This window comes from Ischnura elegans, chromosome 10 (genome assembly GCF_921293095.1).
Source record: "Ischnura elegans chromosome 10, ioIscEleg1.1, whole genome shotgun sequence".
NCBI classification, from domain to species: domain Eukaryota; kingdom Metazoa; phylum Arthropoda; class Insecta; order Odonata; family Coenagrionidae; genus Ischnura; species Ischnura elegans.
In genome coordinates, this window is record NC_060255.1 from 86323148 (window position 1) to 86336788 (window position 13641).

General features: G+C 35.7%; 1 protein-coding gene across 1 annotated transcript; it reads left to right on the forward strand.

Annotated features, from left to right (window-relative positions):
* Positions 1–8329: 8329 nt before the first annotated feature.
* LOC124167125 lies at positions 8330–13508 on the forward strand. The gene is made up of 5 exons (XM_046544922.1): positions 8330–8398; positions 9684–9927; positions 10473–10654; positions 11162–11269; positions 12601–13508. The coding sequence occupies exons 1-5, from the start codon at positions 8373–8375 to the stop codon at positions 12788–12790; spliced, it is 750 nt and encodes a 249-aa protein (XP_046400878.1). The 5' UTR covers positions 8330–8372; the 3' UTR covers positions 12791–13508.
* Positions 13509–13641: the final 133 nt, after the last annotated feature.

Below are 13641 nucleotides of genomic sequence, written 5' to 3' on the forward strand. Positions count from 1 at the left end.
TCACTATGCTATAGCACACGAGTATATTTCACAAGAAAATTTACGGCTGTAGGTAAATATTCTATGTTAGAACGGGATTGTACTGATTATATGTAATTAATTAATTTACTGACATTTAGGTATTAGCGTGTTTTATACGAGATTAGGTAGAGTATAAAATCAAGTATAAGGCTTGGACCATTTCCTGACTGACCATCGCACTCGTTTACTGCTTAAAGAACCAGATGTTGACTTGATCAATGCTAGATTCATAAATCCAAACTTATGCTAGATTGCATTTACAATATTATCATGGTGAGAGAAAGAGGTCAATAAACGTGAAGGTAGGTCCCATATCGAAGTTACGTCCTTTAAGTAGGAACATTGTATGAAATTGGAAATTTTTCATACTTGGCTAACTACTCACAAAAATCATATGATAGACATGGTTATTCCATTATCTTATTTCATTTTTACAATATGTGAAACGAAAATCAATATCGGTCAGTGGCATACTACTCCATTTTACGGCCAAATTTATTCAAGTACCTATTTTCTTGTTTAAAATGAAGACTCGGTATTATATTCCCAAGCAAAAAGTTGTAAGTTATGTAAAAATTGTGAAGCTCATGATAACTGGTTACCAGTGAATGTGTCTATGGCTTCCGCTCGGGTTAAAAACTTCACCGTCGCCAACTTTTCAGAGGACATGTAGCTAATCGTCTTAAAGGTAGTCTTTTGCAGGGATCGAACCACCGAGCTTAAGCGATTACTGAGGGGTCAGGCCGTATGTGATTGGCCGATGCGTCTCTTGTTATCATCGGATTCAAATAATTCATGCCAGTAGCCAGGAACAGCGACTTGAACTTAGTCTTAGCGAATGTGCGGAAGTACATTTTTTGCATAGGTTGTCTAACTATCCCCATGTATATGCTGAGGATTGTGTCAACATAAAGGCAACGAATGAAATAAAGTGTCTGGGAGTTACTATAATTTCAATATTCCCGTAGGGAACATATAAGAAATATTTGCAGCATAACCCTGAAGAAGCAAGCATTGAGTAGAATTCGTCAAGCTTGTTGAGGGAAAATTTTCGGATGAAAAATGGAAAAAGAGGTTCGTCGTTGAAAGACTTAGTCCATATACTCAATGAAACAGAGGAATGCTGCGCGATTCGTCAAAAACTGCCACCGGCGTGCTGGAAACGTTGCAAAAGTTTTAAATAAATTAGGCTAGGAGCCGCTAGAGACTCGGGAGGCTACTCCCTAGGCTTAGGTTGCTGAATAATGAGAAATAATTTGCGGGCAGGATAGGTGTGGGAACTTGTTTTTTCCCCGAATAATAAAGGACTTTAATGAGTGCTAGGCGCGGACTTCCTTTTCAATTTGTAGCAGCTGATGTCCTAACAGCCCCCGCAACACGCCTATTGACATGGCTTGCGAGATAGTATGTAGATTTAAACATGCCAGGTTGAAAATATTCATCACCTGAGCAAAACGTTACTCTGTTAATTTAGCCCGTTACCGGCCCTGTCAAGCTCTTTTTTTGGCCATATTGTTCCTAAAACTACGTTTCCAACCACAGTTACAACCCAATCACGGTGCACCACAAATAAACTTGAATTTTAAAACATAGGACCATCTACTTCCACTTTGCTCTCAGCTTGTTGCTGCTTGTCCACGAAGGTTTTTGGAATTCCAAATGGAAATGGTATTAAGTGGCTCAATGGCGAATGATTCTCTTGAGTAGGAATTGAAATTCATTTCACGGTTTTCGCAGATAGACTGCGACCTTATCGGGAACACACACCGTTTCAACTCTTTAATTATGTTCCACGAGCACTCGATATTCATGGAATAATTATTCGGATAGTTATTACGGAAGTTGTAAAGCTGATCTGTCCAATGCCACTTCATTGAAGCGAACATTTTTTCCGAGAGTATATGTACTCGTTACTCGGGATAATTATTGTAATTGCGGCCGCGGAGCCCGTGTGTGATATATCGTGGAACGTAGGAAGTGTGCGCGGTTTTAATTAAGCGCTTCGTCACTTCAACCACAGAATAAAAAAAGGAGAGAATTCAAATCATTTTGGGATTGGATTACATGTTGGAACAATAATGAACGGTGGGTATTTTAGATTTAAAATAAATTAAAGCCCCATTCGTTGCATAAATTATTATTTTACAGGGAAAATAACACACACTGGAGTCGAAGCTCTAGATGGTCGAAAAACTGTGAAGTAGCAGCACGGCATAAAGCAGTATGGAATATTTAAATGGGAATTTACAGACGGAAGACCGTTTAGGAAATGTATTATTTTTTTCAAAAAAAAACAACACAAATATCCCATTAATATAAATTATAATCATATCCTACATCCTTAATTATAGTCATAGGTACATTTTATTATATTTGTCTATATTATCGTTATCTTCCATCATAACAGTTCAGTTCGTCCCTAAAAATTGGCGTAGTTTATTTTACGGTAAAATTTAGGGTATTTCCCGATAACAAGAAATAGATAATGGCTAAATAATTATCAACGAATGGGTATTTTTTTATTTTTGCAATTAGTGCCTAGGCTTTGACACATAGGCACTACCCTATTTTCAAGCTCGTAATTTTTGCGAAAGCTAGGTTTGAAAGTAAAAATTTGTAAAACATACGAAAGTACCACTTTTTGGCCATATTTCCAGTCACACCGTTCAAGTAAATACTCAAATTGGATGAATACATTCGCGGTTGAAGAAATATTAGGCTAGCGTTTAAGGTAATGAGTACACTTCCAATAGGGTAGTTTCCTTCATCAAGGAAAACGAAATGCATTGATTGCGATTCGTTACCCACCATTAGTGTATTCATAATATACAAATTACTTGGTTTTAGATATCCCAGTTTAGACGAATGGCAATGGTCAATTTTAACCTCATTTGAAAAAGGCCAGATTGGCGCCCATGCGATGCCACTCCACGTGACATCACTTGGACCTAGTTTCTATACGAGTAGATAAGAGTTTTAAATTGTCTGAGATTACCAATGCATGCATGAGGCACAGACCTCAAGGGAACATCTCTCAATAATGACCTGTTAAAACTACCTGTGGTTGGTATCGTTTGATAAGGTATTAATAATCCATATTTAAGCCAAGCGCTACCTGCTAGGAGAGTACTCAGCTACCTGCTAGCAGCCTGTGTCGTATCAGCACTCAAGCTTTGCCCCAAAGTCACCTCACACGCCGACAGCTGGAACTAGAAATATGTCACACGGACTTTTCCCAGCATTCCTACTTAGCCGTCGCGTTTTCGCGCGCTTGAAATTTTTCACTTTTCGTTTAATCGCGAAAAATAGATATTTTCATTCGAAAATCTAAGAGCGTGAAATGCGTGCTCCAGGAGTTTCCTATTATTCTATATTGCCTAAATCTTTCGATTTAGGCAATAAAGAAATAATAGGAAACCACCCTATTCTGCCATGTGAAGCAAAAAATTTTAAACACAGATGAGATATTTATTTAAATATAAAGAGAAAAATACCATCTACCAATGGCAAACGGAGGAATTTGCGATGGTTGCGATGGATTTGTCCTTATAATCTCAAAAATATTACCGCTTAGCGTAAAGACTCAGCATCGTATCACTTTGGGTAGATACTCACTTCATCACCTTAATATGAAAATACTGCTCCGCGCTGAAGTATCAAATATGCTCTATCAATGATGTGCAAGTACCGATGGCCAGGGTGAATTACGGAATAATTGTGTTAATGTTCTCGAAAAGCGTCTTTCATATGCCCCATGGATTTTAATATCCGGCCTAAGTTTAAACGTAAATGCCATTATCAAGCTAGTGAATGTGGAGAAACATGGGTGGGATCATTAAAATCTCTATTTCATACAAAACTGACTTTTTGGCCGTTCTGTCCCTAATTTCCGCAAAATATCGTTATGCTCACCTGAGGCATATCATCAGCAGTTAATGACTAAATTTTTAATTGAGCCCCTAGTAATTCCGTTTCAGATGCTTACCTTTCCATGTCACTACGGATAGGTGCAGGGGTGGGAGTGCGTGAAAATGAATCCTGGCAGATTAGAGATCGTTCGTATGACTATTGGCTCCTGTTCCGTGAGACTACACCGAAAATAATATACAAAGATGAGATCCTTATTTCAATGTAATGAAAACATTATTGAAAATATGCAACAGTATATCTATTTGAGGAAAGGTAGGACTGTTTATAGTCTACGAAAAACACTGCTCATTATTTTAAACTGACATTATGTAATATATATGTTTGTCAAATAACTTTATTAACTTAGCGTTAAAATACTACTCAGCATTAAATCTCTAAATCAAACATAAAAACGCTCATAAGTGTCATGGCGGTTTATTATCCGGACTTGGTTTTCAAATGAGCTTTACCGTTATCAAGCTTGTTTTTTTTCTAATAACCAACGCGGATATTAATAATACATAGAGTACTTAGAAGTGACTTTTTGGACATTCTTCTACTAAATACTCTGAAGGGTCGCTAACACTTACGCTTCAGTTGATAAAATATCATGTCGGTTAAGTTATCATTCAGTAATTTCCTATCCGCTACATGTCTAGGCTTCCCACGTCACTACGGATAGATGCAACGATTGACCTGGATGAAAATGAAACCTGGCAGGCTGGCGATTTAGAGAGGGTCCATACGATTACTAGCTCTCGGTATGTCAAGGCGACCTTGGTTTTTATACAAAAATAAAGGTTTGATAACGGCAAACCTTATTTGAAAACCTCTCGCCCGGATAATAAGGAAGAAGCAAAGTGTCTTTCATCATTAATGTGGAGCCTATCCACCACGTACAAGCTTCAAGTTTCGATCTAATATTTACGCTTTATTAAAATCGTGTATATACGTCTAAGTTGATGAAATATCATGTTGGTCGAGTGCTGATTCGGCAATGTTTACCCTTGGAACGTTGCTACGGATAGATGCAGTGGGTGGACTGGATGAAAATGAGTCCTGGCAGGCTGGCGATTGAGAGCGTCCGTATGATTACTGGCCGTTCCGTCGGGTGGAGCACAACCCGGCAGCAGCAGCAGCGGCTGTGAACCCGGACGGACGGAGGAGAGGGCGGTGTTTGTGCTGCTCGGCACGGCGTGAGAATGGAAACTGCAAACAGCGGGAGATGCATCCGCTTGCACTCCGAATAGCTATGCGCATTGATTGGTGGAGCACGGATGACTCCCTCGAACCTCTTTCCACATCGTCTCTCTTACCTGCCATCTACAATCTCTTAGCTTAGCCTTCTCAAATTTCCTCTCCATCTTATCCGCTAAAATCCATGGGATAAACGGCTCCGCTGCTGTCAAGAACATAAAATTTCCTCAGTTAAGAACAATTGACTTTGTTCGCATTCACGCGCACAGGTGCGATGCCTTCATAGATAATTTTATGCTGGATGTATAAAATTTCCTTCCGGATCAAAGTGTGTTCCTTTTTCTCTATCTTCCGCTTCTTTCAAGTACCCTATTTTCCATAAAATCTTATCTAACTCTATTTCCAATAGACTCCTTTTTTATTTGGTCTATTTATTTCCAAATGACGTCATCTTTAGTCTGTGAGCGGTATTATGGATTCCAATTTTACTTTTTTAAACAATATATTCCATTTGCGACATGGTACCACTCAGGTTATCCAGTTACTTCAGGGGGTTTTTGCTCTATGTTGCATTGATTCGCGTACATCATCATTTCAGGCAGACCTACATCAACATTTAATTTGATTCCCTGGTGTAAAATGTTTTCCATCTACGACTTCCTTACATTTGAAAAGTACTTAAGTGGATATAATATGCTTGGTGTAGTGGTTCATGCTATCATATTCAAAGATGATATTGAATGAGTAAAGCATTCCCTAAAGTGTAAATATAAGTAAGTATGTATAAATCGGGGTATATACTGCGGGTTTATGTCGAATTTGAGCTTTATAAGAGGATGATGTCAGTGATCTATACACTCGGTCAGACTCGCGTTTCATTAATATACTTTTGCGTGATCATCGAATCCCTATAAATATTAAAAAGGTATAACAAGTTAATATCGGTTGCTGCACATCCTTTAAGTCAGTGTAAAACCCATGGAAAAAACACTATCCCTTGCAATTATCTGGGTGAAAATTTATTCATAACTGCGTTGCTATAGCCTACACGTTAGTAGATAATAACCTGTAGGAAAGGATTTTAAATAGAGCATTTTATGAAAATGGATCGAATTTGGTGATTTGTCTGTCTTGGGTTTTAGAGTGAGAATTTCATAAAGACATGTTAAACAGGGAAATAAGGCAGTATTGAAATTACCCATACCGTTTTTCTCTTAAAACCATACGGTCCACGCAAAGAGATTTATTTATCACTTAAACTTATACTTAAAATAAAACCAGAATGCAGATAATCACATCTATTTTTCACCAAATTTTGAATTCTCTCATTTAGAATACTTTTTAGTGCATGTTAACCCATGTATATATACTGTACTTGCTCGGTATTTTCGCTACCACCATTAAATCCCACCATCTTAAATGCTCCTTATAGCATTAAGGAGATAGGCTGCAATAGGGAATAATGAAAACTAATCAAATTACAAACACTTGCAATCAGTTCCTGCTAGATGCTACCTTTCCGATTTGATCGTCACCACTTAGCATCAGTGCCCATTGACTTGGTTTGGGCTTCAATCCAGGAAATCAACAGCGATGGTAGACACGTGTGCATTTACTGCTCCTTGGGAAAAGTAAATCTCAGAAATGTTACGACGAAAGTAAAACCCAATCTTTGGAGTTGGAATCAGAATACCGTACATGCGATAAATGGGGTTTAAGCCGAGCTATCTTGCAACTATATATTTTGACCTGTTGATTTTAGTTCCATTAGTTTCTTGAGTCATATCTACCATTGAAGAAATGTATTTTCTTGTACTAACTTCTGAGCTGCAGGTTTTTCTTTTCGAAATTCCGCGAAGAAGATATGTTTTATCCTAATGGCATGTTAATTATTCTAACACAATTAATCCGTGACAAAATGTCATATCTAATCTTATAAAGGTGCATTTTTACTGCTAAAAGATTGAATTAATCCATAAAAGTTTGCGACTTTGATATTTTCAAAATTATGCAATGTTGAGGATTTAGACAAATCCTTCGGTTGGAGCATAAACATCTCGTCCATAGACTGGAAATATATTGATATAGGTATATAGTTTGGCTCCCCACTCATTAAATAGAATTTACTATGTTTAAAACTCTTTCTTTAGTCTTTTTGACGGCTAATTATTTTGTCTCAGGAAAACGGCAGTATTTAATAACGGCCAAGGTGTGCTCTGTCTCTTAATAGTGAGTTAATTTTATGCATATATAGTACCTGATATTATTTTATCTACTTTCTCATTACATATCAATGAGACAATTCGAATACCTTCTGGTGTCACCTATAAAAATGGAAAATACCCGCTTATGCTGTAATATGCAGTTAACGTTTACAGCTTTGTTTTTTAATCAAATCAATGTATTCGTATTTTTATTCATTGAATTTACAACTTAAATTAAAATAATGCGTCTAATATAAGAAAAAAACATTTTTTCATTATTTAATCCATATCCCATGAATAATACTCTAACCCCTCAAATGTGCTATAATAAACTGCTACTCAATTAAGAATGAAGAAAACGAAGGCAATTTTCATGCTTGAAAAAGTTATAAGTTAACTCCTAATATTTATTCAAAGAAATGTATTAATCTTATAAAGATAATTCCAATTTTTTATTAATAAATACTCTTAAACATACTATGCTGGAATTTCTCCCTTCGCACTTAGGGAATTACAAATGATGACCAAGTAAGATATTAGAGTTTATTTCTTAAGTCAGACCACAATTGTTACTGTAAAGACAAACATATTAAACTCTAGTAATTAAGTACGAGGTGAAGAGGTAAAAATTAATAAAAGTTTATCGATACTTGTAGCATAAAATACGTTTCAAAGTATCTTGAAGATTAAGTTTGCCAAAACTTAGAAAGGATTATCCCTCATCTGATGACGGATTAGGCTCACTTTTCTTCATTATCTTTCTTTTATGAAAACAAGAAAACAATGGGTAAAAGTCGAAGGAGAAACAATTGCATCTGCTCCATTTCTGAATACGTAATTGAGGTTGACGGCACTTTTTCCGAAGAGCAATATTTCCTTTCCATCCCATCCCTCCTCATTCCATATTTTTCGCACCACCGCGAGTATATCCCACACTCCTGGCGTCTGCAGCTTGTTCAACTCACCGCCTGCACCGCGCAGTTGCTTGCGCGACCAACCCGAAATCACTCGCTGCACTGAAAGCTCTATCCATTATAGGACATGGGAATAGCGGTGCGGGACGAACGGTGAGTGGCTTCCAACGCCAAATAAGTTCGGGAAATAGTCTTGGAAATGCGAATGTGTTTTCGCAGATGGAACTAGCATTATCGCGGACATCGATCTCTGTAATTTAGCATTATCGTGTAATATGGTGTCCTCGTTCATTTATGGAACATTTATCGTGGTATTACCTAGTTATTATCTTACCATAAACAGCCCATGTGCTAAAACTACTCGGAAATTACACGAAAAATATACTTCATTTAACGTATACCTTTTTTTACTACCTCTTTTTTCATTAACAGGTGACCAAGTTATACTCATTGCAGTTCGCTCGAAATCCGCAAATATTATATAAACATGCCATAATTTAGGATGAGTTGCGCATCGAGGATATTAATGTCTTACTAATTTCTTACCTATATCGATGATCATGATTTGTTAGAGTTCAAATCGAGAGAGGGCCTAAGAAATCCATGGGAGTGGAGTGACTGTACCAGTAGAATAAAATAATTTTATTTTTCTTTCTATTCAGTTCAAAATATGCGCACTATTTTTTGTGAATTAAGCCAAATATTTCTTTAAAAACTATCAATTATGAATTTAGATAGTCACGAAGAATTTGTTTGTACCATTAATTATCTGAAGTGCCTTTGCTCTTTCGCGCTAGTTATAAAATTTACGGGTGAACGAATATAGCATTAGAAATCTATTTACACAGGATTTTGATTAGTTTTAGAGTAGCCGTGGCTTGAGGCTTGAGTGCTTTGTGTTTTTTGAGAATAAAGAATTTTTGCACGCAATTAAGATGGAAACCATAAACGAGAAGTTAAATCAATAGTAAGTATCGCCAAAATAATGATTGATGAGCACTTGTATCAGTGAGGGACAGTGAACTATTTGGAATTTTTTTTGTGACTGAAAAAATTATGTTAGTTTTATAATAGTTTAATCCCCCGATCTTTGTGCATACTTAATGTTTATAATCGGTGCTACTTTGAGAGAGATATGATTATTTAATATAATATTTAAGTAATCTATTTTGGATATGAAGGAGATTTTTTCTTTAACTCAAGATACAGACAAGTTTTGTTTTTGGTTGATGAAAAATGGTTTTGGGTTTTCTGCGAAATTTCCATAATTCTTTCCATTATAGAATTTAGATTTTATGCTTCTATCTGTTTCATTTGAAATGTGATGAAATCATATTATTCCGCGCACAATTACAAAATGCGGTGAAGTTTGGGAATATATTAAGAATTATACTCATTACTTACAGTTTTTTACTTAATATATATTCTTTCTTTACAGTTTCGTGGGTAATGGTTTTATTTATATCGTATCCCTGCTCTGCTTGGGTCAGTTCACTTTTATTCACTTTCCACATTTAGCCTGTGCCCACGTAGAGTATTCAGTAACTACCAAGCCTTTGCAACTCATTCATGCAAGCACCGAACAAGAATATTCCACAGAAGGGGAATCACCGAGCACCGACCGTGAAATCCTATCGAGAAATGCGAGATATCTTCTCTTCCCAGAAGGTTCCTCTGCTGGGGTAATATCTATTTTATTCAGTCATTATTTTTATACTCTTGCATGGCCAAATGGTTTCATTGCATGTAAATGCTAATAACACAGTTACCTTAAATTATAATGCGATATGGAATTTAAATAATAAATGAAACAGTTTTATGGAATCACATGTGTGCGTTTATTCTAATTTCCTATTCAATTATTAATATTACGAGAAATGTGTCGTGAATTGAAAACTTCGGTGGCTTTATTACGATCGCATCTGCTAATATCTGAGCTATTATAGTTTCATACATATTTTAGATAAATACATATAACGGTCGTTTTGGTGAAAGTATGCTGCTGAATTCAAGTAAACAGGTAAAAAAGCCATGGAGATTTATTTTTGGTATCGATACTGACTCTTTTGTCATCCGAGGAACGTAATAATTTTTAATATATGGAAGTTTAGGTTTTCATTTTATTTTAATTTAGGTTTGCCTGATTTTTACACTATTCTAATATCAAATTTCTATATTGATGAAGAAGCAATGAAGGTTACCCATTTTCTCATTATTTTTGTCATAGATATTGGTGGATCTGTCGATACCAGTAAATGGATTACCCTTGGAATCTGTCTTCATATCAATGAACTTTGAGTCTAATTACAACTTATTGGACAATGTTACTCAGCTGCCACAAGCATACATAGATGGAAACCAGTTTTCCAAGAGAAGAGCGTATGATATTGCTGAAGGGTGGTTGTCAAGGTATGAAAATGCATCCTATGACCGTACGAATGATAACTGATTTGTTTCGTAGGATGTCTACAGAGAAAAGTAGTCACAGGCTTCCTATAATGTGTTGTATGATATTCGTTAATATGAATTCTAAATACTCAGCTTGCACATGATCGTATGCATGCGGGAATGATTATTACTTTTAGAAGATAGCTTAATTAGTAAATAATAAAACCCTTGATTTTTTTTAGAGAAATTTTTTAAGATATTCAAGGATTTAATCCTCGGCTAAAAGAAATTATTTTTATCACTCATTTAATTGAAGCACATATTAATAAAATGTAAGTGGTTATTCAAACATTTGCAGTAGCTATTATTTTCTTTTTAAATATGCTGTATTTGAATAATGCATTTTACTGACTGAACTGCCTTTTTCCTAGCGCATTTTGCGTTGTGCTCAATTTATTTTATCTCCGGCCATATGATTATTGTGCTCCGAATATATATCAGAGAATAAAGATTTATTTTTCATTGCAGTATTGGCATGAATGGGAAAATCTGCCTTCTAAGGACTATATGTGAAACTGCAGCGAAAAGTTTGGTCCTGGACAGCTTAGCTGCTGAAATAATTAATTTGATATTTACGTACGTATATTTATTTCCAAAAATTGTGCATAAAGACCTCTACAGCGGCATGCTCATAGAGCACATTTCAAGGCAAAGGCTTATTTTTGCATCAAAAATGATAGTTCTTCGATCGTATTTTGATGATAATAATTTAACTAATGGGTGCTTTATTTATAATTCTTCATGATGACGAGTAATCAGCGCTTAGTTTAGTTTTTAATTCTTAATTTGGATACGGAGAAGTATTGTGTTAATCCATAACTTTCTCGAGAGTTTTTAGTGGCAGTTGTAAAGTTAAAATCTAGTCACAGGTAGCAGTCATATCTTTGTGTTAAACTGCTTAACGAAGAAAGAAATAGTATAAGGAGAAATTTTTCAAAGGAGTTCCATTTAAGTATCTTTGTCTGCATTCACAGATATTTATTTTCGTGCGCTAAATTTCAAAGGAATATGTCTGGCTACCCTTCGATGATCTGATGCTGTACTCATCATAAAAAATTTTTAAAAGTCTTCTAATTCAACGGATTATGAAAAATATTTTCACTGGCTTTACCCCTGAGTACTTTTCGGTACCTATCAGCTACCGTAAGTATCGCCCTTATGGTGCCAACTTTCCGGTTGTTTCCTAATGTTTTTTGAACTTTACATTTCTTCAGACCCTACAAGTAATTTTGGATGAGGTTATAAAACCCAAATTTACGAAAAATCCATTAACCAAAAATGTATTCTATATCCCTCAGTTATACTTACTACTATTTTTACGATAGTTTTATATCGTTGTTATTGCTCACTTTATAACGCCGAAACATTCAAAATGAAAGCCTATCCTAGATTCATTGTACATTTCATATCAATTCTTTCAGCAATTCAATTCTTTCCAACATTCAGCTACATGTAATGACTTAGCCTTTTACTGCAAGCCCATTACAAATGGCATGCGCGAAGAATGTCAAGACCTAAGTATTATAAATCTTCATGTTTTCATTATCATACTGTATTTATTATTGTTTAATATACTTACTTTTCACCATAAAGAAAATAAATTTCACGCCTTAAAATCAGATAAAAAAATGCGCCGATTAATGGACCCCTGACACATTGACAATGACCGATTAGCCAGCAAAAAGGGTGGTGCCTAAAATAATAGTGTATGAAACTAAGTATTCTTACGGAACCTAATCAAATGTCTTTATAAATAATGGAAAAATTCCTCACGAAGTACTTAGTGAGTTGGGATTAGAATGACGTACACTGAATATAGGTCACTTCACATTGCCGCCAAGAAGCTTATGCTAAGACTCTTTAGATCCCTCCTGATCTCTGGACACTTATTTGTAATTTTTTCTCAGGCCATCATCTTCGGCTAGCGAACAGTTGAGCCAAGATATTCTGGAGGCTGAGCGATTGGGCAGAAGTCTGTCCACATGGGACTATGACGGAGGCAGAAGTGACGTCAACTGCACCAAGGCTTATCCCTCGTGCCCAATAAGTCCTTTAGACCTTTTCACCCTTGAAGGCGGAGAAGACGGAAGTGAATGAAGTTCACAGAAAATGAAGAAGTTCCTTACAAGCAAAAAAAGCGAACTTGGACAACTTTCGGAGGAAAAACTTTTATAAGTGCTCAACGTTCTCAGGGGTACCAAAGAATTAAGGAACCTAAAAAATTGAAAATTAATTCACTTTGAGCGAAATGAAGTGGTTACACTGGTAGACACATTCTTTCTAATATGAATAAAAATAAATGAATAAATTTTAAAATTGAGTATCGTAAAAACGAGCTATAAGCAACAGTAATGTTTCTGCTAACTTTTTCTTCGAGGACAATCTTTGCTTATGTGCGTGATACTCATTATCTTTTAGCTGCCCAAAATTCTTCTCCCCCCCCTTCATCTACAGAAACATGTAAACGGTTGAAATTAAGCTCGTTGGAATGCATAATTGGTTGAAAATAACTAATGGTTTTTGAAATCTAGAGGATTTACTGATCAAAAAAGGAAAAGAAATATTTCTAAGGCTTTTTTGGTTTCCTCATAGGAGACAGTGCCTATTTATGAGTGACATGAATGTTACAAAGTTTTTTTTCCGGTCACAGGTTATTATACCCCTTCTATCTGTGCTAACTCAGTGGATTTTTGTAACATATAACTCAAAAGTTTTTGGACCATTAAACAGTGCTAGCAAACGATATGGTTGATTTTCGTTTCAGCACTCATCAGAAAATTGGGCAAAATTGTCTTTCAAAATGCGCAATTTTTTCATCGACGTCTGTAATGAGCAGAACAGCAAGGAATATTGATGGCAAAATTCTGGAAACAGCCTCTATTGCAATTATATATTGTTTTTGGCAAACCAGGAAGTCTTAAGTATTCAAAATAACTTAAATATTTATT